Raw genomic sequence first — 27,362 nt, 5'->3', positions numbered from 1 at the left:
AATGTCTCAACAATGAGATTGCTCTTCTGGTAATACCCGTGTGGTGAGATGATGTCCTCTAACTTGAGTCACAAACTACATTATGCCTAAAGCTGATGAATTCTGCCTTCCCCCAAAGTCTGAACTAATTCTAGATCAAGAACTGATTCTAAATCAAGATTAGTCTCTAAAGATGGATTTGGAATGTCAAATATTTGGACACCTTCACTAAGTTAAATAAAATAAGAATAATGTATTTTTTCAGCATCTCAGAATTATTCAGAATGAAGATATATATGGACTAATAATTTGTTAATCTTTCATTGTAATTTCAACAGACATTTCACTTATTTGATTAAAATAACTGCAGATTTCAAATAATTATATTTTAAAATATATAGCATAAAAGTGATAGCCAAAAAGTACAATATATGAGCCATAAGTGACATCTTGAATGTGCCAAGCAGTAGGATCGGTGCTTTGATATTTTGATAAAAGTTACATTCACGTTGTGAGTACTTTAAACAGCATGTCTCATTAAATATCACAATATGACACCTAGTGTTTTTTCCTTCATCTTCTTTATTTCCTATAGTTTGACCAATAAGTTGAAGAGACGCTAAGTTTACTTCTGGTTTTAAAATTACCTTCCCTTCTATTTCAGTCAGTGCAACGTAAATCAGATAACAACAATTTGATTTGGGTTCATTGTGGTGGTATTTTGATCTGAAGGTCAATCTACCAACAAGCAGAACCAGTTTCTCATTATTTCCCTTTGCCACTCCAAGCAGTCTTTACTGAAGTCTTTTGAGCAATGTGTGACCTCTGATTCAATGCTTCTCGCAGATTTCACAGGCTGTCACCACCACTCAGCCATCACTAACACAGACAACTGTAATGGAAACGGTAACTATGGTGACCACGAGGGAACAAATCCTGGTAAAGCATGCTCAAGAGGAACTTCCCCCACCACCTCCCCAAAAGAAGAGACAGATTATTGTGGATTCTGAAATCAGGAAAAGGTGAGAGCATCTTATGCGTGGCTTTCAAAAACTGAAAATGAAGATTCATAATTAATCAGAAACCCACAGATACATCTGGTTTGATGGTGTTTTTACTTAAACGATATTTTCAGGCACTCTGGTGCTTGCCAGCTAATTTAGTGAGAAAAATTACAAAGTAAGTTTTAAGTTTTTCCCAGAAAAGCTATCTGAACAAAAACAATGAATAGTGAAATTCTGTTTTCTGGATTGGAAGAAGAACCCATAGGTGGTGAACTGCCATAGATGCATTTTAATTCTCAAAGTCTCTCTCCCTCCTCTTACAACAGGCCTGCTTGTAGAACTCCTTAGTTTTGCATTAAATGGCTTTCTTTCAGTAATGGAAAGTACATTTTCATGAAAAAGTACACCGATAATAGACAAGATCCCTTGTGCTAGCTTAGGAGAACATAATGTCTCAATCTGCACACCCTAAATCAGGAGTAATTACAGAACAGATTTCCTGTTCTTTGATATTTATAAAGTCTTATCTTGGAGGTGTTAGAATTTTTAACTGATCTTTTTGTGGATATTCTCAAGTAGACATTGTAGATAAGTTAGGTATTATGTAAATCAGTGGATATATTAAAATGATGGCAATAAAATTTCATAAATGCAAAGCTAGCTTGAAAATCATAAAGATGAAATTTTCCTTTCATTCCAGTTATTGTAATTCTAAGCTTAAGGAAAAACATTAAAATCTGCCTTATGTTTCTAAGCAGCATATGTTTAGTAACGCATGGAGCACTTGACATTAGAATTTGCGTATGCCAGGGTATGGAAGTATGGGAAGAACACATACCTAAAATTAGTGTGTCAGATGTTCTAAGCAAAGGGAAATACAGAAAAGTTATTAAAATACATTATTTGGTAATTTCAATACTTTTCTGTTTGTGACTTAGGACCTCCTTTGATAATTACAACATAAATTATTTTGCTTTTTCTTACTGGTCATGTGTGCTTGACTGAGCAAATCTATCATAGAGGTCACCACACTAAGACCTGCAAACCACTGCTGCCAGGTTTTATGTGGCTCGTGAGCTAAGAATTGTTTTTACCTTTTTTAAGTGGTTGAAAATAATCAAAAGAATAACAGTTCATGACATAAAAATGATACACCATTCAAGTTTCATTGTTTATCAACAAGGTTTTAGTGAACACAGCCTTGTTCATTCCCTTGTGTTTCATCTATGGTTACCTTCACATTACAAAGGCAGCGTCTGAAGAGTATTAACAGAAATTGTGTGGTCCACGAAGCCTATAATTATTATTTGGCCCATCACTGAAAAAAATTTTGGAGTCCAGCTCTAGTCAAATGGTTCTCAAACTGTGAATATTAGCATTTTTTAGGGGTGACAACTGTGAGGGCCAAAAAGCATACTGGCACAAATAAATCAATAAATCCTTAATGAATTTTCTTTTTATTATTCCTAATTTCAAGTATGTTCATTTATTTAATATCACATAAACATGCACCTAAAATAATGCTTAGTAGACATACGGATGCATGGATGCTTTGCAATAATCTAACTCTCCAGAAGTTCTACAAGTACAATAATATGGAAACCTTGTTGTCTAATGCATTCAAAGTCTTCAGGACTTGCCTAATAGAGAAATTAACAAAGAAAGTTGTTTTGTTTCAATATCTGCTTTGAAAATCTTATTCCTGGCTCTACTTTAGAGAATATATCTTGTGAGAAAAGTGTGTTCCTACTTCTTTTTGTTTTCTGGGAGAATGACTAGTAGTGGAGTACTTTGTCTCCTAGATTCTGTTTGTAGCATATGTTCTCAGCAGTTTTTATGAGTGCCTGGAATGAGATGTCCAATTGGGAACATAAAGATTACTTAAATAAAAGCTAACACTTATTTAGGGTTTCATTATGTGCACAGCAGTAGATTAAATGTTTTATCTGCATAGCATTTATTCCTCCAAATAACCTTCCAATATAGGTATGGCTATTACAACCTTTACACACAGCTATAGAGTGCCTTAGCCAGGATTTCGCCCAAGGTAACCTGACTGCAGAACCTGGACTGTGTAATAAAATGTCTCTTCATTAAGTCTATGACTGAGGTGATACTGTGACTAACGTGATCCTTATGTCTTGCTTGAAGCTCTTATAGATGACACCTGTTGTCTCCGCATAAGTGTATATAGCAACAGCTTTCAATCTCAAATATGTCCTGTTTGAGCACAATTATACGGATACGGTCTATATGACTCTACACTTATGATCTAGACTTAACAAAGAGAACAGGAGAACAAACAATGAGGAATAACTCAGTAATAGATCATTTTCACCAGGGCAGAATGTTAAAATATTATAATGGTTAAAGAGGCATGCTGCAATGGAAAGCTCTCTGTTGCCTAGCGTCCCTCTCTAGTCACATGTGAGAACTTGCAGCATGTTGCTATACATCTATATTCTCGAAAGTTGAACAAATTCTGTTCTTATAAAAGTTGTGTCCTCTTTGAGCTTATATGACACACTACCTCTTGATACCATAGCACTTTTTCCTTGACATAGTTTTCTCCTTTATGTTGTGCATCCAGCCATTGCCCCAATTTTCATTTTGTCAAATGTAAAATGCATTGCCTTGAATTAACTATAGCTACTTAAACAGTACACACATGAAAAGAACGTGAGTAGAGTTGATGATGGTGGGTGGGGGAAATGTTGGAGATTCTATTCATTCATTCCAGCTGAAAAAAGAGACCATGGTAAACCTAATCTCACACTTAATGATATCAGATAATATTTCTGTGTCTTCTTTAAAATAGAATTAACCACCTGACTCCTCTAGTTCTGTCAGGCTCTCTTCCTTAGCTCCTTATTAATTGTCACTATGTTATGTTATTGGGCAAGTGCCACATTTCAGTCACTTTCTGATTATTTTAGCTGACAGTTCCATAACTGAAGACCTAACTAAACTTCTCTCTAATGAGACTTTTCCCTCTTTATAATTAATCTACCTAAAATTAACATATTGAAAATGTTGCTTTTATTCTGTGCCTCCCGATGTGAGATTCCACTGCCTCCAATTGCCTCCAAAATAAAGCACAAGCCTATTCTTATTGTATTCAGTATTGCTATTATTCTCCCACAAATTTTATGTCTAGCCTTCCCCAGATCTTTCCGCTTTGTCCAGGAAATTACATCACATTCATTTTGCTCTATGCCCCTGTGCCACCCACATAAAATTTCTTATCAATGATCACAACAACCCAACAACAGAAGCCTGTTGTTACACTTCTTTACTTTTTACTTAGATTCTATTATAGTAAGTACCATGCATAACAGTAAATGACAAGTATTTTTTGAAAGAGTGAATGGCACTGTTCAACCAATTGTTGTAAGTATATTTTGACATTCCCACATCATTTAAGAACTCTGTGCAGCTCTTTGTAGAATTGACCTTAATAATAAACACATGACCCTTTTAATAATATTTACTTTTAATTTTTACCCATTAGGATATTGATATTTACTCAAAATTATTAAGAAATTTAAAATTCAACTTAGTACCCATTGAAGGGTCAAAGAGGCCTTTGGTTAATTTCTTAATAATATAGTTTCCGTATATGTTTTATTTACTGCATAAATTGTCCTCTTTGCACTAGGAGTTATAAGAGTGTTTGACAATCTTGGGTCATAAGTTAATTATTTCTAACAGTAAATTATCCCTGCAGTTCAATGATATTATTTTACATATAGGTAATTATCAGAATAGGGTATTCAGAGTAGGTTAAAACTAGGTCTATTATCTAGTTAATAGGCATTTATCCAGGAGATTAATTCCTAATCATGTGGCAGTTATTTTAAAGACTTTTCGCAAAGCTTTCATTTACATTTTTGTATCAACCAGGTGAAACCAATAGCAAATTGAATCTCTTTTTTTTTAAGTAAATGCCATCTCAGTGAAGATCATTTTCCCAAGTTAAGTGTTATTAAATGAGTACCTTTGACCTCAAGGACAGTATAGAAGCATTTAGAAATACCCCAATTCACCTGGTATCCTTTTTGCATCTCTAAGGTTAGCAGGTAGAGTGTTGAGTTTGCCTTCTCTGGCCATGTCCTGCATGCTCACTAAATACCAAGATAAAGTGGCTAGAATACAGGTCTATTTTACTATTTTTTAGTTTAATTGCTTTTATTTGTTCTCTGTATATGGGTGCTGCACAGATAATGTAAACTTCTGTCACCTCCCCAGATATGAAATAGATATGTGTCAGATTAGACTTCTCTTTCTATAATGTCACATCGTACATACCTAACATGTTACTGATTTAGATATTTATTTCGAATAGCCAGATTAAAATTATTCATTTGAAAAATCTAATGAGATGATTAATGTATCTATTAACTAATTTTTCTATATATGGTAAGTTGTTTCTAAAATACCTGTGTTGTTGGAATCAGTAATAACATTTCTGCCTGTTGGCACAGCCCACCAAAACAAAACATTTTAGGTGATGTGCTGCTTTTTCTTCCCCCTAAGAAGACTAGACTTATCCACAGCTACAGGTTAATTGAGGTCCAGAAAGGTTAAATAACTTGATTTCAGTTGGAAAATAAGGACAAGTACTGATTTCCATTTCAGTGTTAGAGCTGCATTGCCTTGCTTCTCTTTATGTATTAAATTCAAAAGATCTTGGTCATAAACTCAAATTTCAGTTTAGGAAATATTTTTCCTTAAGAAGAAAAAACTTACATAGAATTTCCATATCTTCATAAAGATACCAATTTAACAGTATTAAAATTATTTTTTCATATTCATGGATAAGTTAGTAATCATGGTTTGAAGAATGTGATAATATGAATTCTAGAGACATAAGAGGCCACACAACACTTAGAATGGGGATACTTAAAGTGCAGTGGATGAAACTCTAGGATCACTTACACACTTGTTTGAAATGTAGATTTGGCAGGGTAGAGGGCACTCCTAAAATCTACTGAAACAGATGCCCTGCAGGTTGGCCCAGGAATCTTTTACAAACTCTGAGTCATTCTGATATACCATGCACTTTCAAAGTCCATGCACGAAAACCAAAGTTCTCATATACTTTAGCATGCATCAGAATTACCTGGAGGGCTTCTTAACAGACTCCTACCCCTCACCAGGGTCTCTGATTCTGTGAGTATAGAGTGGTGTCCACAAATTTTAGTTTCCAACAAGTTCTCATTTTGGAAATCAGTTCATTTGAGTGTCAGTTCAGTTATAACATGACTCTTGATCTATTTTCCCGACCTCATCCCCAGTATAAGGGCCATCTACTCCAGGCTAGGCTAAGTGATGCCACGGTTCCATCTTGTGATTTCTACTGCTTTGTTTTGGTCATCTATTCAGATGCCTGTTGCTCCACTAGATAAAAAGCTTCTCTGGGCCAGGGTCCATTTTCTTATTCCTGACTTAGTATCAGGTATTTTGTATAGTAGATGGTCAATGTACCTTTTGAACAAGAGGAATAAGTTCTGGTGTTCTATTATACCATAGAGTGACTATAGTTAACAATAATGTATCAAAGTGGCTAGAAGAGAGAATGTTGAATAATAAATGTTTTTGCCAACATATATGCTAATCACCCTGATATATATATATATATATATATAATTACATGGTATATACATGTGTTGAAACAGCTCATTGTGCTCTACACATGTACAATATGTGTCAATTCAAAAATTAAAGAAATGCAGTACAGGGGCCGCCATTGCCAGCATTGCATATGCGCGTCTGTTGATTCCCAGCTGCTCCACTTCTGATCCAGTGCCCTGCTAATGTGCCTGGGAAAGCAGCAGAAGATGGCCCACTTATTTGGGCCGCTGCACCCATTTGGGAGACCTGGAAGAAGCTCCAGGCTCCTGACTTGAGAATGGTACAACCCTGGTTGTGGTAGCCACTTGGGGAGTGAACCAGTGGATGAAGATCTCTTTCTCTCTCTCCTCCCCTCCCCCCACCGCGTAACTCTGCCTTTCAAATAAATACACTTTTAAAAAATTAAAATGCAGTATAATGATAACGAATCCTGTGAGATACTATATATAACCTCATGTCTAGTTGCAGAAGCTGTATCAAAGTGTACTCTTCCTGAATGCAAGGCATAAAAGGATACCCACAAGGAGGCAGACAGGGCCACGTTCTCTATGACATATAATTTGGCTTGTCTTCTGAGCAAAGAAAATGGTAATCGAATGTATGTATCCATCTAAAAGTAGGAGCATAGCTGAGTGCGAAGAAAAGCCAGTTTTTAATCAGAGGATTCGAATGATCTGTACCCCCTTGCTTCTGATTCTTTTCTTCTCCATTTCATACTCTGCATCAAACACTGAAGCTGCTCTCAGCAAGGTCACCCAGAGAGCTGCTTAATTGCTAGCTCCAAAGGTCATTCTTCAATTCTTAACCTTCTTGACCTTTGTGCTGTGCTTGACAGTGATGATTAGGCCCTTCTTGGAATTTTCCTCCCCTTCACTTTTTGGGTCATTGTTCTCTCCTGTTTCCTTTCGCCCCCTGGCTTTTTGACTATGTCTTCTCAGTCTCCTCTTTCTATCCCTTTAATGTCAGTCTCCACAGATTGAAAGTTTGGTTTCCTTTTCTTTTCATGATACTCTTTTCTTTCAAAGAATATCATTTATAATCTTGTCTTTAGCAATTATATATGTATGTATACATATATATGTATCCTATGATTCCCAAATTAATATTTCTAGCTCACCCTCTCTTCTGATGCTCACACCTGTGCAATCCAAATGCTTGTTGGCTATGTAACCTGCATTTCTTACAGGAATCTCAGATGTGGAGCTGCAGTTTAGATTATTCAGCTCTAGAGAGTGTCATTCATATTATAGTTTCTAAGAATGGTGCACCCTGCACTTGTATAGTGAACAGCCGGTGCAAAAATTCACAGTGATCTTGATATCTGCTACATGGCTAAATCCCTCTATTTCTTTTTGATTTATTCCTTTTCCATCCATGGTCCCTATACCCTAGTTGATTCTCTGATAATTTTCTGCCAGAAATTCCTAACTGATTTCTGTCTCTCTAGGCTCATCCTTCTTAGCCACCCTCTTCACAAACTCCTGATGGATCTCTTGAAATGCAATATTAATTAGATCATTCTGTTGCCCGTCATTCTTGAATGCATAGCATAGAAATTCCTTTATGATCTTTAGCTGCCCAACACTCTAGCTTTACTCCCTTCTTCTCCACCCATTGTTTTGAATACCAGTGCCACTCAAATTAGTCTGCAAACTGTTTATTACCAGTTCACAATGAGATAAGGAGCTTGAGCACAAACATAAATCATTGCACTGCTTCCTTTCTTGAGAAAGTTTGGTAATTAAAAACAGAATCATGAAATAGTGTACTTAGTGACTTAATTGATTGATACACTGGTGAACATTCTTTTCCTCTCACAGACTGATAAGAGACAGTTCACAGAGAGGCTACAGACCACATTTTGATGGGTAGCACCCAATACTTCAACTTTAATTAAGCACTCTTTGATCTCAAACCCCTTCATGCTTCTTCAAGCTTCTGTTTTATTTGTGATTCCTATTTTCACTACCACAGATTTTCTTTAAACACCTTTGCTTTTCCCACTTCCATAGTCCTTGTTCCCCAACTACCTTGGTTCTTAGGGAGCCTAACCTTCCATGCATTTCTCAGCTTTTTTATATTTCTACTAAAGTATTTGTTAGATTTTATTGTAATAACCAGGCTTTTACATATCTATCTCTAGGAAGCTCTTGCACACTGGAAACACTTCTCTTCATCTTTAGATCTACAGTGATTAACACATAAGTTGGCACACAGTAGGTATGAGTGAAATATTCACTAGAGATTGAAGGAGTATTTCTCAGGGGTTTGCCATGATCTTGTCAGAAAAATAGGAATCACTCTAGATGTTTCAAAGAAAGGAGACACACTGTAGGGAAATGGCTAAGCAGGTGGTAGAAAATTGGGAAGCAGCACAAGGGATGGAGAAACTACTCCAAACACAAGCAACATGAGGAAGCTGCCACTACTGCCAGAGCTGAAAGAGTGATATGAAGGAAGTGATGTTGCTGGATCCCAGAACCTTAGGGTTTCCAACTGAGATGAAATCAGAGTTGTGATTTCCAGGCAGGAACTGGAACTAAAGGAAGGAGTGTGGCTATCCAGAAGAAAAAAAAACACCCTGAAACTACAGTGGATATACGGCTGATTTAGAAATGCTACCACCCCAGGTAGAGTGAGGAAGAAAAATACCTTGATTTTGCTACTACCGTTAAATATTCTACTGATGCCTCCAATTGGACAAACTGAAAGGAATCCAGAGGGCAAAGCTTGTTGGGAAATGTACGGTCCTCTGACTCAGAGCAGAAGATAGGCAGGGAGTGGACCTTAGACCAGATTGGGCATGTTACTGCATGGATAGGTACTAGCCTTGCATCTTCCACGTATAGACTATGTGATTTAATCAAGTGATCCATATCATGAAGAGTCTATTTATCCATCTTGGAAATGGACTTTCTGTGACCTTCCTTGTTTGCCCTAACACTGTAGAAATTGTACTTTATATATTATTCTCCTATTAACACATTTATGTTGTAATAGAAAATATTATTACAGCTTTTGAGTATATTCTTATTAAATTATTCTTTAGTTAGAAACCCATTGAACTCACAGTATATCACCTTACAGATATGAAAGTGATATTGGTCTGCTATGACTTTGTACCCTCAAAATGTGTGTGTTAAAGCCTTAATAGCTATTGTAATGGGATTTAGAGATGGAGTTTTGTGGACATAAGAAGAATTAAATGAGGGCCAGAGTATGGCTCCTCAGAAGGGGATCAGTAGCACTGAAGGGAAAACATAGCGCTCGCTTGCTCTGCTCTATGAGGATATGGCAAGAAGAGGCTACAATCCAGGAAAAGGACCCTCACTAGAAATGACCCTGTTGGTGTTGATCCCTTAATTCCAACCTGCAGAACTGTGGCAAATAAATGTTATTTAAGCCATCTCCTCTGTGGCATTTTGTTCTAGCAACCCAGGTGACTGAAAACTGGTTTTGTGAAGCAGTGAATATTTCTGTGTTTTAAGTAAACTTCATAGTGATGGTCACTAAAAGAAGTAGATGGATTTAAACAGGTCATGATGCTGGGGAAGTGGCAGTGGGGCAGTAAGTACACATCAGATTCAAATGACTCTGCACATTGCACGAGATGGTTTCTGAAGCATGACTGGAAGTTTAAACTTTAAAGACCCACAACATAAAAGCGTATTGAAGTCCTTTAAACTCAGCAAGCTTTCACACTGAGAGTGTTTAAAGTTTAAATGGCTTCCCATAGGGTCCAAGGCACCATTCGGTGTGTGGTGTGCTTCTTTGAACACCTGTGTAGTCACTATGAGTCCGAAGCATTTCAGAAAGGAAGCAGCAGTGGCATAAGTTTTGGTGCTAATTGTGTTGTTCATTTAACTGATACTCAGTGGAACATCATGATTTGTGAAGCATTTCAGTTGTTATAAATGTGAAATCTACTTAGCCCTTCCATCAGGAAGCTTACATTCTTAGGATAAATGCAGTCATAATGAAGAAGTATCAGGAAAACATGAAAAAACTGCAAGAAAATAAAGCTCACTTTCTGCAGAACAGTTGGATGTGGAAAGTTCATGGAGAAATTGGCATTGTGTATTTAAGGGGTAGGGAAACACTGAACTGAAGATGAGTGAAAATGGCGAGTCAAATACAAGGGACAACATGTATATGAGCAGAACTTACACAGAGCTATGTCGAATTTCTGTTTGGGTATAGTAGAAGTATGGGTATAGAAAGAAGGAAAGTAAGGAGATGAGCTTGAAAAGGTAGATTGGTTTCAGAATGAAGCCGGTGCCGTGGCTCACTAGGCTAATCCTCCACCTTGTGGCGCCGGCACACTGGGTTCTAGTCCTGGCCAGGGCGCCGATTTTGTCCCGGTTGCCCCTCTTCCAGCCCAGCTCTCTGCTGTGGCCAGGGAGTGCAGTGGAGGATGGCCCAAGTACTTGGGCCCTGCACCCCATGGGAGACCAGGATAAGTACCTGGCTCCTGCCATCGGATCAGCACAGTGCACCAGCTGCGGCAGCCATTGGAGGGTGAACCAACGGAAGGAAGACCTTTCTCTCTTTCTCTCTCTCACTGTCCACTCTGCCTATCCAAAAAAAAAAAAAAAAGTAGTCAGTGCCAGACTAAGGAGTATAGGCTGTAATCTTCCGGTGATGGGAAGCCAATGCATATTTTAAATGGAAAGCAGTACAGTATGGGTAGTGTGAACCACACCATTTTGGCCCCATCCAAGAGTTAAACACAGGCCATCTCACCTTCACTCCATAGAGCAGGAACAAGTCAGAGTATGTTTCTCTGAAGGGCCAGACATTAAATATTTTATTCTTTGTGTGCCATACAGTTTATTTTGTGACTGTTGAACTACACTGCTATAGCCAGCTAGAAAGCAGCTGTAAACAATATATAAATGCATGTGAAAGTGTCCCAGTAAAATTTTATTTGTAAAAAAGCAGATGACAACTCTTATTTGTCCTGTGGATGACAATTTGCTGGTTCATGCACCAAATAGTAAAATAGATGAAATTGTTTTGCTGTTGATGCTTTCTCTTTGTTTCCTTGTCTTTGTTTATACCCAGTTTGAAGTTTTTATTCTTGTCATTCCAATAATGTCTTTTACCTTAATGGTCCTGAACAAAACTCTAAAGCAAATATGATCCCCCTCACAACATGAGAAAGCAAGAAGAAAGATAGGGTTGGCTTACGCCCAGTTGAGAAAAGAGCATGGAAGTTGGGGCCGGCACTGTGGCATAGTAAGCTAAGCCTCTGCATGCAGTGCCGGCATCCCGTATGGACACCAATTTATTTCCTGGCTGCTCCTCTTCCCATCCTGCTCCTTGCTAATGTCCTGGGAAAGCAGTAGAGGATAGCCCAAGTGCTTGGGCCCCTGCACCCAAGTGGGAGACCCAGAAGAAGCTCCAGGCTCCCGGCTTCTGATCAACTCAGGAAAGTTTCATCAGAGATTATGTTTTTATAAAAGAATGTGACATGAGCAAGATGCTTAAGATTGTACTTTCCTTTTTCTCCTTTTATTTTAATTGAATATAAATTTAATACTTAATCTAGATGAATATAATTATAGGCACATTTATAAAGCATGAGAATCTCCATGCTTATAAATCATTCAAATATTAGGCAAAATCAATGAGTTGGGGAAAAACAACTTGCTAGTAGTTAGTTATTAGAAAATTCCCCTGCATTTGGATCCAGCATGTCTCCCCAAATAGTGGACCAATTATTTCTCAAGGTATTCTATATATTATAGCTTCAAGGTACTTTTGTGTAATGTGTCAAAATGGTTGAAGGCATTTTAACTGTGCATCTCAGTGTGTCTTTCTAACATGTCCTTTTTATCCACATTTACCATATTCTCTATGTCTTTGGACATTTCATGTTTCTGTGTACGAAACCTCCCATTAAAAATCCATTTGTCACCATGTTATTGTTAATGTAGATAAGGAAATGAAAGAGAAGCCAAATTGAAGACCAGAGAAACTGAGACAGGGCATGTACGCCCTCTAGTGACTCACATTTATTTCTCACAAGGACTTCTGTACTCGGTGATTTTTTGATTTCATCATTTAAAATAAACTTCGACTTTTAATTTTAAAAATAAATAATTCCAGATATTCAGCTTAAGCATATTGACATTTTATGAACATAGACTAATTACTTGGACATTAATTTATATGTGACCTAAAAGAATATTGGCATCTGTTAAGGTGGTTTTCTTGCACAGTACTATATTTAAGACACTTTGAGTTTATTGAAAATGAAAAATAGGCTTAATTCGTCTGTAGAACAGCTGAATTTCATTCCAAACATTCTGCAATTTTTGTAGATGTGCTTTCACATTCCTTGGCTTTATAATTAATTCCTCTAAAATGGCAGCTATTGACATCTTAAAGTTTGGGAGATTTCCTTAATTTTAATTTTTAAAGTAAGTTTTTCTGGAAGTTATATAAGTAGAAGATTTAGAGAGTTCTTTTTGACCATATCACACTTTAGAAACAAATATCACCAAATGTATTTTGAAATAATTAAGATTTGATACTTGAGATAGGAAGATTATTTTAAAATAATTTATATCTCTCAGATATTGAAGTATTTTGAATAAGCTTTGACCTCTATAGAGAAAAATATCTGCAGGAGTTTTATTCTGTTCAATAGAATAAACTATTCTAGAGATACAAAGATTAACATCCACAGCTTTAAAATATGAAGCTACTGAGTTTTTTTTTTTTAATCCAAGAGCATATATTTTTTCATGTTTGGGCTAGAATTCATATTTTGAGGCAATATGTTAATAGCCATATTTTGGAACAAGGAAAACTACATAGTAATTGATTTTTAGTGTCTTTTAAAGATGCATTTCTGTACAATCTGTAATCAAAGTTTATTGACACATTATTTTATGAGTAATGTGTTTAAAGTTACATATGTTAAATGAGAAATATGTTTAAGATCCTACAGCCATAAGGAGAAATCAGGTATTTGATAGGAATGTTAGTATAGCAGTTTGTACTAACTGAAGATAGTATCCTTTCTGACCTATCATATTGTTTCAGGTGCTGTGTAAACTGTAGAAAAGACTTCATAGGGTACTTATTAGAACAGGGAACTATAGTGTCTTTATACAGTATCCTTAGATGCTATTTAATTTGCTAGATGAACAGCGTGATGTAATTGGAATATCAAACTCACAATATAAACAAAGTTGACCTTAGCCTTATATCTCAGGTCCATACCTCTTTAATTTGATAAATAAGCATATTGCTACTTTTTGAAAAAGAATTAAGTTTTTATTTCAAGACAAACTAGTTTTTAAAAATTTTACCATTTTAAAAGATATTTTATTTATTTGAAAGATATCATTACAGAGAGAAGAAGAGAGAGAGAGATCAAGAGAAAGAAACTCTGTCCATTGGTTCATTCCCCAGATGGCTGCAATGGTGGGGGCTCGGCCAGGCTGAAGCCAGGGGCCTGGAACTGCATCTGCATCTCCCATGTGGGTGACAGGGGCCCAAGTACTTGGACCATCTCCCACCGCCTTCCCAGATATATTTAGGAGGAAGCTGGATTAGAAAATGAACAGTCAAGACTCAGACTGGCACTCAGTGGAGTACTAGCTTTGCAGGCAGCAGCTTAACCAGCTATGCCACAACACTGGTCCTGTGTATAATTTGTTAACACTAATAAATTATTTTATTGGGTGGGGGAGAGAAGGAGAGAGAGAGAGATAGAGACATAGAGACAGATAGATACAGAGAGCTCCCTTCTCCTGTCTCACTCCCCACAGGGGCTAGGGCTGAACCAAGCTAAAGCCAGGAGACAAGTCAACCCAGGTCTCCCACATGGGTGGCAGAGACTGAGCTACTTCAGCCATCATTTACTGCCTCCCAGTGTCTACATTTGTGGGAAGCTGGAATGGAGAGCAGAGTGGAGATTTAAACCCAAGCACTCTGCTATGGGATGTGGGCGTCAGAAGCATTGTCCTTAGCCACTGTAGTAAGCATCCGCTCCTTAAATTTTTACCGTTTAAAGGAAGAAATGAATGAGTTTCAGGGTATGTAAGTGATTCCCCAAGGAAATGCATTAAGAGATCAGGTTACAAAACCCAGAGCACCTAACTTCCAGTTCAATACATTTTACAGTATATGATATCAATTTTACATTTAAAGTTTGCCTTAGACATACACAACCAGTGCCTTAAAAAATGAAGGTAATTATGTGGCCCTGTATTCCCCCTCTCACCAAGGAAAACACACCCACTTTAAATAAATAAACACGCACATACGCACATCTGTGAGAGTGTATTCAAACCTTCTAGGTGGAAGGGCTACTTATGTAAATGTTAGATTGTTTTCTCTTGGTTATATAGGATTTCCCCCTTTCATAATAATACAAAAGGAAGAGTATTAATTATTTCTGTCTCACTATATTTTTAAAAATATTTATTTATTTGAAAGGTAAAGTTACAGAGAGAAAGTGAGGGAGAGAGGTCTTCCATCCACTGGTTCACTCCCCAAATGGCTGCAAAGGCTGGAGCTGAGCAGATCCAAAGACAGGAGCCAGGAGCCTCCTCTGAGTCTACACGTGGGTGCAGGAACCCAAGGTCTTGGGGCCATCCTTCACTGCTTTCCCAGGTTATTAACAAGGAGCTGGATTGGAAATGGAGGAGCCAAGACTTGAACCAGTGCTCATATTGGATGTAGGCACCGTAGGCTTTACCCACTATGCCACAGTGCTGGCCCCTTCTGAGTATATCTTAAAGTCCAAAAATAAACACTAAATGGGATTTAAGTGAACTTCATATGATATCTTATTAGATCCAATTCATGTTTAATCTACAGTCTATTAATTTTTTAAAAAGTAAATACCACGCAGAAATGTAAAGAAGGGGAAATGAAGCTTTTTTCCACAAGAGAAGATGAAGGGGAGATACAGGGAAAAGGTGATCATCTCACAATTGAGTCGAACCTTGGGAGATGCATAGGAGGTCATTAGATACGTGTGATCAGGGAAGTAACTGTCTAGCCACACAGAATTAAGATGTCCTCTCATATTCTAAAGCTCTGAGGAAGAAATGATTATTTAAAATGCAACAATGGAAATTTTTTTTATTGTTTATTTGATAGAGTTAGAGAGTGAAACAGAGAAAGGTCTTCCTTCTGTTGGTTCACCCCCAAATGGCTGCCACTGCCGGCATAGCACTAATCTGAAGCCAGGAGCCAGGTGCTTCTCCTGGTCTCCCACGCGGGTACAGGTGCCCAAGCACCTGGGCCATCCCCCACTGCCCTCCTGGGCCACAGCAGAGAGCTGGACTGGAAGAGGAGCAACCGGGACTAAAACCCAGCACCCATATGGGATGCCAGCACCGCAGGCGGAGGATTAACCAAGTGAGCCACAGTGCTGGCCCAACAATGAAATTTTAAAGTGTTACTTCCAAAAAAATTCATTCCATATCTTAATACCAACAAAAAATTATAAGTCCAGGTGTTTCACTTAGCCGTTAAAACACGGGTTAGGATGCCCACATCAGAGTACCTGAGTTTGATTTCCAGTTCTGACTCTTGAGTAGCACTTCCTGCTAATGGAGACCCTGGGAGGCCATGGACTTGGCTCCTACCACCCCCATATGGGACCAGGATAAATTTCTAGGCTGCCAGCCAATGCAGGTTTTTGGGGAGTGAACTAATGAATGCAAACTTTATCTGTGCTTGCCTGGTGCTCACTTGCTGTCTGTCTACTTCTGCCTTTCAATGAATTTAAATAAAATAATAAATTAAAAAATTAAGAATTATAGTTCTATTTCTCTTAATATTAAAACTTCCTAGCTAATTAAAAAATACATTGAAAACTAGTTAATAAATTACCTAGTCTATACCTAGAAGCCTAGCATTTTCCAAGGGTTAACGTATCTCATAGGCATTAGCACTTTATTTTCAGGATTCTAAGGGTTAGATGTGTAATTTTTTATGAAATTCTGTTTCTAAAGATGATCAGACATGTAATACAGCATCCATAAACTCAGCTCACTAATCAAATTAGTTATGTCTGGAAATTTGGAAGATTTCTACTTTAAATTTTATACATTTGGTAATGATGAGTTTCAAACAGTATATTGAAAGTTAGGGGATTAATTGTAGTGTAAGTGGGCCATCTTAGTTTAATGCTTTATATGGTAGATACTGCACAGAAAATTACCAGAATATGATCAGCGCCCATTAAGAGGCTCCTCTAACATAATAAACAAAGCTATCAAAAAGCAGAAGGTCCATACAACAGTATAATAGTGACAGCTCAAAACTGACAACTTTTTAAAAATACATGAGTTTCTAGAATTCTGTAGGATGTTTTTCTGTGCTTTTATATTTTATTTTAAATATTTTTACACATATATTCTCTCCTATTTCTTCCAATATTGACTATTGACTTAATTTGTATCATGTTTAAGGGAAATTCTACCAGATGAAGTTGAGTCTATTTATACAATATGATCTTGAAAAAAAATTTTAATTTGTTGACTGTTTAGCAGATACATACCATGCATTTTGAAACTTCTAGGTAATGGAAGGTGTTTTGAAATAACAGTTCTGTTTTAGTGATAAATTCTTTGTGAATTAAAAAATTCAGTGTCATCTTTTCTCTGCACTGTGGAACGCCATTAATTTTAGTTTTAGGAGTTTAAGATGAATACATTTGTAAAGGATGGAAAATTGTTACTTCACTGATAATCATAAATAAGTAACAAAGATCAGATTTTAAGTTATGCTTGAATATAGGACATAGTATGCATTGATAATTATGGGAGGAAAAATCATCTTGTGAACAGAATAAGAATAATTTCCTTATTAGATAAATGGGATTTTAATTTGGATAAAGCTCGATTGAAGTAAGGGATGGTCTGTGATGACAGAATTATATTAGATACAGAGTAAAATGTGTGAGGAGTGTAAGATAAGTAATAAGTAATATATTTGTTCATTGATTCTTATAAGAGACCATTATGAATAACTTACTATCTATCCCATTCATTAATAATGGTTTCATGTGGGTTTTTAAAGTGGGGAAAAAGAGCTAGTGGAAATTAGTAATCTTATGAAAAAGTGAAAATACATGCACAGAATCCAAAATTCAGTATGATATTGAAAACAACTCTTTAGAGTTTTCCTTAAGGGTTTTCAAGAAGGTAACTGAGTTACATCTGTATGCTATCTTTAGTTGGTGATTAAGTACACAGCCCCAGGTAGTACGAAGTGTGATAGAAAAAATACCACCAGCAAAGCACTGGAAAGAGTAGATAGCACTCATTTCATGAATATGTATAGATTCAAATCAGAAGAGTCTTAATTTGCTATGCATCTCAGCATAGATATCTGAAGAATATTCAATAACAGTGAAAAACTTGAGGATTACAGGACAAACCACAGAATGCAAATGAAGCAAGGCTGCTGATGATACAGGGGAGAAAAATAAATGTGCACTTGTTAGGGAAACAAGAATCTGAGTAGGATCCAGGAAGGAGACTGTGATCACTGTGCACTAGAAACATCAAAGAGCTTAACTATTGAATATGGTCCGTTGGCACTCAGTTGGAGAGTGTGGGAGGTCTTTGAAACTCTGCCTCTGCTTCCTCTTCACCCTTCCATCCTCCCTGGTGGAGATGTCCACTGGCAGAATATAGGAGGGAAAACAATGGAAGTAGATGACAGTTAACTCCCAGAGCTCTAAGTGATGGTGTTGAATGTCAATTGTTGCATTGGAACAGAAAATATTTTACCAATGAAATCAGAGATATTGTTGAAGCAGTAATCCCAAATGGAAACAGCAAAAAATAAATGTAAAAATAGGATTGTGTTAGGAATAGCTCAAAGCTTAAAACATGTAGGAACTTGCTTTGGACTATTTTCCAAAGAATGAAGATGTCACAAGGATAATGGTGATAAATATAAAGTATGACAGATGAGAATAGTACAAACTCATTGATATTTTGCTCCATTCAATTTGAGAAAGGAATTGTAACACAACCATATATGTGCCTATGAATAGACAAAATACTCTGCATCTTAGAAAAATTTGAAATCTTTAAAATTCCATAAGTCAAAAAATCGATGTATTCACTGTTCCTAGGATTCTTATGTAAAAGAGAGATTTAACCCTCTTCTGTAATTTCTTTCAAAACTTAGGAAATCAAACAAGAACTTGAATGAGGGAAGACCTCTAAGTAGAATTTCCCATTCTGTTGCTTGAATTGATCTGAATTATTAGAACTACATGCCAACTGGTGTCCAGGCCTCCCTTAAAATTTTCACCAACTGAGCAGCAAGCAGACGGTTCCCATGGTGTTAACTTCACAAAGACTTCATTGTATAGAGATAACAAATTTACTTGGCAGAGTTTCTAGTCTAGAAGGTGATTTAATCCTAATTCATTGAAAAGGTGTTTTTGATTATCCTTTTAAAAAGCCCAGCATGATCTGAGCCCCAGTTGTGTGTCTACAATATTTTATTTTGTCAGATGAATGCTTCCTAAACCAAACTCCTTCATAATGTGGACTGATGCATTCTCATCTTTGGTGTTTGTGAAGTTAATACCATATCTAGCTCATATTAACCACTTAGTATATATTTTGTGACAAAAAATGGGGAGATATTTGAGTACTTTAAAAGGAACCATGCGATTTCACATTTTTCAGAAAGAAATATATCTAAAAGTGTTACAATGTTTCATTTTGAAAGAAAATCATTTACTTCCAAAATCAGTAAAGAAGCTTGTTCTGTTTTTTTTTTTTTTTTTTTTTTGCAATGGGTTGGAGGTGGCACTAGAGAATAATTATTACACATGTACAAACAAGACCAATGCAAATTATATGTCTAGTAGAAAGCTGTCTCTAACACAGGATTTAGCAGAACTCTCCCCTCTATGATACCAGCATAGTAAATTGAGCCAAGTTTGAGTTCTGTGGATTTATATGTGGAAGTTGGTTATCTTTTCTAGAGAAAGTTTGGGTGGGGCCCAGCCAGCATTGTGGCATAAAGGGTAAAGCCACCACCTGCAACTCTGACGTCCCACATGGGTGCTGGTTCGTGTTTCAATCCAAATCCCTACTAATGTCCTGAGGAAAGCAACAGATGAGGGCCCAAGTGTTTGGGCCCCTGCCATCCACCTGTAAGACCTGGCTCCTGGCTTTGACCTGGCCCAGTCCCTGGCCATTGCATCATCTGGGGAATGAACCAGCAGATTCATGATCTCCCCTCTCCCCTCTCGCCTCCCCCCTCCCTCCTCTGCCTTCTTTCCCCCCTCTCCCTATCTTTCAAATTTTAAAAAAAAGAAAGTTTGGATCAAAGAGGTATGAAGCCCAAGGGATCGACTCTAAATGGTGAATTTGGCAATGACTGAAGGATATTCACATTTCACATGTGTGAGTCCCAGAGGATTGTGTAATGTGGTCAGACCACTTTAAAGGAAAGGTGACAAATTTGAACAAAGTGCCAAAAGTGGATTATGTTAAACTAAATCTTTAAACTGGAAATCTTCTAATGGACAGATATATAGTCAGTGAAGGATTTCTTTCTATTGGTGGAGGGCAAGATAGAAACATAGCTCCTAAGAAACATGAAGGGAGATTTATTTAGAAGTGCTTGAATAAAGGATAAAATAGAGAATAAATATATCTGTCAAAGGCACATAATACAGGACCATATTAGAATTCTTTGTCCTAAGAAATGGGATAGTATTTGTGTAGTATTATGAATGAGGTAAATATCTGATATAATATTAGAAATAATATTGATGGTTAGTGAACACACTAGGTTGGAGAGTTATAGACAGATTTCCCGGAGGCCAACTGAGAAGCTACTGAATTTGGTCCCATGTATTGGCAACACTAATTAAAATACTGTCTCTAAATATCTTGAGATATGGATATAATGTTTGATGGTTTAGGGTTTTCAAAAAAATTAAAAATGAAGAAAAATGTGCCTTTGTCCATGCTCCCAAAACAAAATAGCATAAACTAAGTGGCTTGGTGGTAACAACATAAGTTTATTTCTTCCATCTCTGGAGTCTGAGAAGTTTAAGATCAAGCTACCAGCAGATGTGCTTTCTCATGAGAGCAGCCTTTCTATTTAATAGGTGATGCTTTCTTGGTGTCTCTTCACATGGTGAAAGAGAACTCTGGTCTCTTCAGTCCTAGTATGGGTACTAATCCAATCTGTAGACTTTACCCTAATGATCTAAGCAAATGCCTCATCTCATAATATCATATGAATTTTAGACTACATGGAACACTCAGACCTTAGCAGAAAGGGTTATATCAAAGATGATAGATTGTGATGCCATCCACAGATCTGGTGAACACTGGTAGAGTACCACTTTATGAGATATCACACATTAAAATTTGACATCTAATGTTGGATGCAATTTACAGTGTGCAAGTAGAGATATATAGTAGAAAGATGGTTATATAGTTAGCACACCAGAAATGCCTGAATTTGAGATGAGTGTATTATAGCTACTGATGTGTGGAGTGTAGTTCAAGTCATGAGCAATGATGAGATTGCTAGCAACAGAGAATAAAAGAGGAGGGTAGAAGATTGATAATTAACTGAGTCTTAATCTCCATAATTACAAGATAGTGGAGGATGAGGGTATAAAGAAAAAAATGAATATAGAAGACAAATCAGAATGGAGTTGCATCATGGAAGTAAAGGAAGAAAAATTTCAAAAAGGAAAATATGGTCAATATTATAAGTATTACTAAATAGCAAAAGAGTGAAACCCCCCATCAGCCTCAATGACATGATCACTTTATTAGCTGTGTTTATTTTGGAAAACAACATTGAGTAGATTCAAGAGTGCAAAGGAAGGAGGAACCCTATTCAGTAAGCTAGACAACTCTTTCAGAAAGCTTTTCTGAATAGAAGTCCAGATTGTTTAAAAAATAGGAGTTAGTAAAATGTGTATAAATTTGCATATGAAAACTATAATTGAGAGGAAGGCAGTAGGTTTACAGTGGATAGATAATAGAAAATCAGTGGACCAAAATATCCAAAAAGAAATGAGAGGATAATGTGCACAATGTAAGTAAGAGGATTGACTTTAGGTTAAAAAAAAAAAAAAAGAACCATTCAAATATAAAAAACAGGAATGAGAAGGTTGGCTGCACATGCAGACAAAATGGAATATTTGGATATAATAAGTAAAAGAAATTTGAAGCTGATATTTGTAGTTTTCTCTGTACAGGAGGAAACAAGATCATCTGCTGAGACAGCTGGAGAAGGATGGTGGGTCAGAGCTTTGAGAGTTTTGGAAAGAAAAGTTTTAAATAGTTCTTATGATGAATGAGTCAGAGCTCAAGTTGAAAAAAACTGCAGGAATCTGGGTTCATTTGAGGCTAATGATCATTGCCTTAGTTTGGGTTCTGCTAAGAGTAGATCTGAAGACAAGGATTTAGGTGCAAGTTGTTTATTTGGAAACTGATCCCACAAAGCCAAGTAGGGAAGTGAAGTAAGGAAAAAATACAGCCAACAGGGGATGATACACAAGAAGGGTCAAGCTTTTTGCTGTGGGGCACTGGGTCTCATACCTACTGAGAACCCTCTGAGATACTATGTGTCATATTTCAGGATGATACAAAGGAGCTGGGATATTTTTCTACCAACTGCAAACTCTTGCTGGCTAAGGGTCACTCCTGAAATATTAACATTCCAGCTCCTTGTATAGATATTGTATGTGCTAATGAATGAATTCCTGCAGGCAGGAAGATGCAGGGATTTTATGTTGGGTTGGGAAAAAGGAAAAAAAAAAGTCTTTCATAGGACATTCAGGTGAAAAACATACATATTGATTGATTAGAATATGATTCCCTGGATTTGGTGAGTAGCAAAACAACCATAATCAAACAACATTGATTTTGTGAGTTAACATCAGTGAAGTGGTGGCAGTAGGGATGTGGAGTGACTCATACAACGTGCAACAGGACACTCTTTTTAAATCAACATTATGAATAAAATAGGAAACATTTTAATTAAACTTATGGATAAAACAAAAGTCAGGATGGCAACCATGTTGGATAAAATAAAAATCGATAAGAATTTACGGATATAAATGAGAATATTGGCTTTCAGTGATCTGTGGTTTCAAGAGATCTTGTTCCTATTTTCTTAATTTCTAGTTGGGTATCTTGAGGAAAAATGACCTAGTAAATATTTATTACTATGAATCGGCCTTTCTTTGAGGTGAAGGATATGTGGTGATTAGATGAAATAAATCCTGTCACATGATACAAAGAGTTGGAGGCTAATTAATTTTTCTGAGCTGGTATCTCCTTATATGAGCAGGCTTATTAGTGATACATAACCACAGAATTTTGTAAGAATAAAACATATGAATATATTTTTGTAAGTGCTCTAGATTCTTTGAAATTCTATATTAGTTTAATTTTGAAACAATAGCCTACAGTTATCATGGAAAATTCTAACAGGTCTATATAATTTAAAATTTTGGCATTTCAGTTCATGAATCAATTAGTTAGAGTTGATAACTTATGATAGAACTTATTTAGGCTGGCGCCGCGGCTCAATAGGCTAATGCTCTGCCTGCGGCGCCGGCACACCGGGTTCTAGTCCCAGTCGGGGCGCTGGATTCTGTCCCGGTTGCCCCTCTTCCAGGCCAGCTCTCTGCTGTGGCCAGGGAGTGCAGTGGAGGATGGCCCAAGTGCTTGGGTCCTGCACCCCATGGGAGACCAGGAGAAGCACCTGGCTCCTGGCTTTGGATCAGTGTGGTGCGCTGGCCGCAGCCAGCCTTGGCAGCCATTGGAGGGTGAACCAACGGCAAAAGGAAGACCTTTGTCTCTGTCTCTCTCTCTCACTGTCCACTCTGCCTGTCAAAAAAAAATTATTTAAAGTTATTTTTTATGAAAAATTCTAAGTTTTAGTTCTATTTAGCTTCAATGTGACTTGAAATTCTAATATTAAAGTGGAAACATTGAAATTCAGGCTTCATCAAGTGAAGTATTGTAAACCAAGAAGATAATTGTCTGTTTTCTTTGGTTATACTAATACGCTATTAATGCATTCCATTTAGATGCCAAATTTTAAGGAAACTGAGATATTTAGAAAACATCAGCTATCCATTGAAGTAATTAGGAGTAAAGTAGCTGACATCAAGTATGTTCTAATGAATTTAGAGAACTAATGCAAGATATTTGAGGGTTGTAATGGAGAAGAAGGTGAAGCGTTGTGAAAAAAATACCTCACTGGGTGTCTTAAATCTTATATTTTAGTTCTGCTCCACAGATTTCCTATGAAAAGTAAGTCATCTATTTTCTAATAATGTTTATTTGTTTGACTAATAAACTGTTGAATTAAATGAGATCTAAATTCCTTTTTCATAGATGATTAAAATCTAAGAAAATTTTCTCAAGAAAAATGTCCACACATTTGGAATTGTGCCTGAAGTTCCAAATGATTCACAGATACCTCATCACCTTTGCAGCCACATCCATGACTACTCTCTAAAGCCTATGGTTTTGGGGAAAGTTTTTTTTTTTTTTTTTTTTTTTTTTTTAAGATTTTTATTTATTTATTTGAAAGGCAAAGTTACAGAAAGGCAGAGGCAGAGAGGTCTTCCATCTGCTGGCTCACTCCCTAAATGGCCGGAACTGGGCCCATCAGGAGCCAGGAGCTTTTCCCACGTGGGCACAGGGGCCCAAACGGGCCATCTTCTATGGCTTTTCCAAGCAATAGCAGAGAGCTGGATTGGAAGTGGAACAGCCAGGACTTGAGCTGGCACCCATATGGGATGCTGGCACTGCAGGCAGCACTTTTACCTGCTACGCCATAGCACTAGCCCTTTGGGAAAAGATTTTAACATTTATTTTAAAAGTTAATTATTTTAATTGAGAAATGCAAATTATACATGTGATGCTTATATACACATACATTGTACATAATTAAATCAAACTAATATATGTGTTACCTCAAATACATATTTTTGTGTGGTGAGAATATTTAAAACATACTCAGGAATTTTCATATACACAGTATGTTATTACTAACGGTTGCCAACATATTGTACAATATATTTCCTGAACTTACTCTTCCTAACTTAAAGTTTATATCCTTTGGCCAACATTTCCTCTCTCAACTCCCCTAAGTAGTCCCTGGTAACCACCATTCTCCTCACTGCTTCTGTGAGTTCGGCTATTTTAGATTCTGTGTAATATCATGCAGCATTCATTTGTATCTAGCTTATTTCATTTTGTATAAAGTCCCCCAAATTAATTTATGTATTTAAGAGATTTATTTATTTGAAAGGCAAGATGTGTGTGTGTGTGTTTGTGTATGTGAGAGAGAGAGAGAGAGAGAGAGAGAATGCGAATGAGAATGAGAATCAGAGAGAATATTTTCCATCTGCTGGTTCACTCCCCAAATGACAACAATGGCTGATACTAGTTTAAGCCAAAGCCAGGAGTGTGAAACTCTATTCTGGTCTCCCATGTGCGTGACAGTTGCCTAGGTCCTCAGGCCATCTTCTGCCTTTCCAGGTGTATTAACAGGGAGCTGGATTGTAATTGGAACAGCTGGGACTTGAATCAGTGCCCATTGGGGATGCTGGTGTCCTAGGGTACAGCTTAACCCACTGTGCCACAATACCAGCATTCAAGTTCATTGATGATGTAACAGAAGATGAGATCTCCTTCCTTTTAAGTCTGAATAATAATCCATTATGAATATGAGAATGCCCCATTTTCATTATGTTAATGGGCATTTAGATGGATTCCCTGTCTTGGCTAGTCTAGATCAGAATCACCTGAACAGAGTGAATAGTTCATTCACTCCAAAGACCTCTTCAAAAGAAAAAGAATTTTGAAAAGGGGGGGCAGGTGATTAGATATTTATTGCAGTATCATAACCCAGAAGAAGATTTATTGGCTAAACAGCTATTTATAATTCACTATTCTACAGTGTTGACAAGATTCCTTTGAATACTTCTTTGGTTCTAAGTGGTGTCTCCTCATTTGGTTGACATAAACTTGTGTTGAGTACTCATTTGACTGCATGCAGCAGGAGTAGAGATAGGTCAGGAGATCAAAGAAGGCTTTATTCACATTGGTAGCAGCTCACACTCTTCTATATGGCCCCTGTACAAACATTCTTAAAGCATGGTCATCACACAACACTTTTCTAGTGTATTATCTTGGATTTCTTATGCAACAGTTGTCTTCTCAGAGTAGATGTTCTAAGAGGAAAAGCTCCAATGTGCAAGCATTGTGTAGCTCCTACTTGAATTATTCTTACTAGTATCCAAGTTGCCTAGTAAATTGCATGAGCAAACATAGACTAATATGATTATACGATATGTGAGGGCAGGAATATCAGAGGGTAGTTCCATGGGGGTCACCAATAGGAATTTTGGAGTTCTTGTAAACACTTCACAAAAGAGTCATCTTGGAAAGCAGTAAGTTTTCGGTTAGTGCAAACATTCAAGCAGAGGCTTGATAATAGTTTATGCTTATAACGGAAACTTGAGAGGTGATTGCTACATTGAAATGGCTAAAATGATCCCCATGATCAGAAGACTCTAGATCAAAGCTGAATCCAAATTTTGAGTCTACCTAACTACGGAAATAGTGGTGTTATTAACAGTAATCAAGCATCAGGTAGGAGTCTCAGATGGGGATGAGAATGATAAATGGGGATAGATTGCTTTTCTTTTCCACACAGAAGAAAAAGATAATCAAGAAATAATGACCTTTATTCTTTGCTGTCTTAGGTTGGATGTCGATATAACTGAACTTCACAGTTGGATTACTCGCTCAGAAGCTGTGTTACAGAGTCCTGAATTTGCAATCTATCGAAAGGAGGGCAACTTCTCAGACCTGAAGGAAAAAGTCAATGTAGGTTATACACTAATTGTTATGCATTTTCCTACTTTATGCACTGTTTATAAACTCCCTGCTTTGTTATCTTTGAATCTATTAGAGTTGAGGGGATTAGAGCATTATGATATAATGCTGTTTGCTAACCTTTAAAATGCAGCATAGATAAAGAGCAAAATAAAATTTAGCATTGAAAAATCTTTCCTGATTCTGTTGTGACTGAACAGAATGACTCATAAACCTTCTTTAACTTATATATTATTTATCTGTAAATTAACAACTTTATAACATAGACTCATAATTATTCCACTTCATATGTTCTTTTATGTAAGGCTGGGCCTTTGCAAGCTTGCAAAAGTGAATAATGTAGAATAGGATAAAATAGAGTAGAAACGAATAATAGAGTGTACCATGAGAAATACTATACTTGGAAATCTACTTATCATTTCACTATCATCAAAAAGTTATTCTTCATTGTCATTCATACTTGTCATGAGTTATAATAGATTTATATTACCCAGATATTTATGTACTATATTACCTTAACTAAAAGATTCCAGTCTCTCATTACTTACTTATGGTTTCAGATGGTTTCTGTTTTTACTCTCTTATGAGAAACTGTGGTTTTGACCTTCACAATAGGAAATTTTATGAATTTTTATGAATTTAATAAGTTGCTATGACATCTGGGAAATTGATTTTTAAACTGGGCATTGATTTTTAAATTTCAAGTATTGTAAATGTTCATTTTGGTTTATAATTGGCAACAGTTTGGAAGAGACTTTCAAACAAGCTGAGTAAATACTGTGCAGTTGGCAAGCTAAATAAATATTGTGAATGTCAGATAATTTTTGCTATCAAAAGATCACAAGTA

At 36.7% G+C, this 27,362-nt stretch overlaps 1 protein-coding gene across 15 annotated transcripts in view; it reads left to right on the top strand.

The window, feature by feature from the left end:
- Window positions 1-27,362, top strand: part of DMD (dystrophin) — a 2,248,405-nt gene that overhangs the window by 800,382 nt on the left and 1,420,661 nt on the right. For all 15 annotated transcript variants that reach the window (XM_070067426.1, XM_051827673.2, XM_051827679.2 and 12 more), the window contains 2 exons: window positions 826-1,001; window positions 26,383-26,506. In XM_070067426.1, the coding sequence (XP_069923527.1) occupies window positions 826-1,001; window positions 26,383-26,506 (300 nt within the window). The remainder of the gene's footprint in view (window positions 1-825; window positions 1,002-26,382; window positions 26,507-27,362) is intronic.

This window comes from Oryctolagus cuniculus, chromosome X (genome assembly GCF_964237555.1).
Source record: "Oryctolagus cuniculus chromosome X, mOryCun1.1, whole genome shotgun sequence".
Taxonomy (NCBI): domain Eukaryota; kingdom Metazoa; phylum Chordata; class Mammalia; order Lagomorpha; family Leporidae; genus Oryctolagus; species Oryctolagus cuniculus.
The sequence above is the reverse complement of the archived record's forward strand: the minus strand, read 5'-3'. Positions and strand labels throughout refer to the sequence as shown.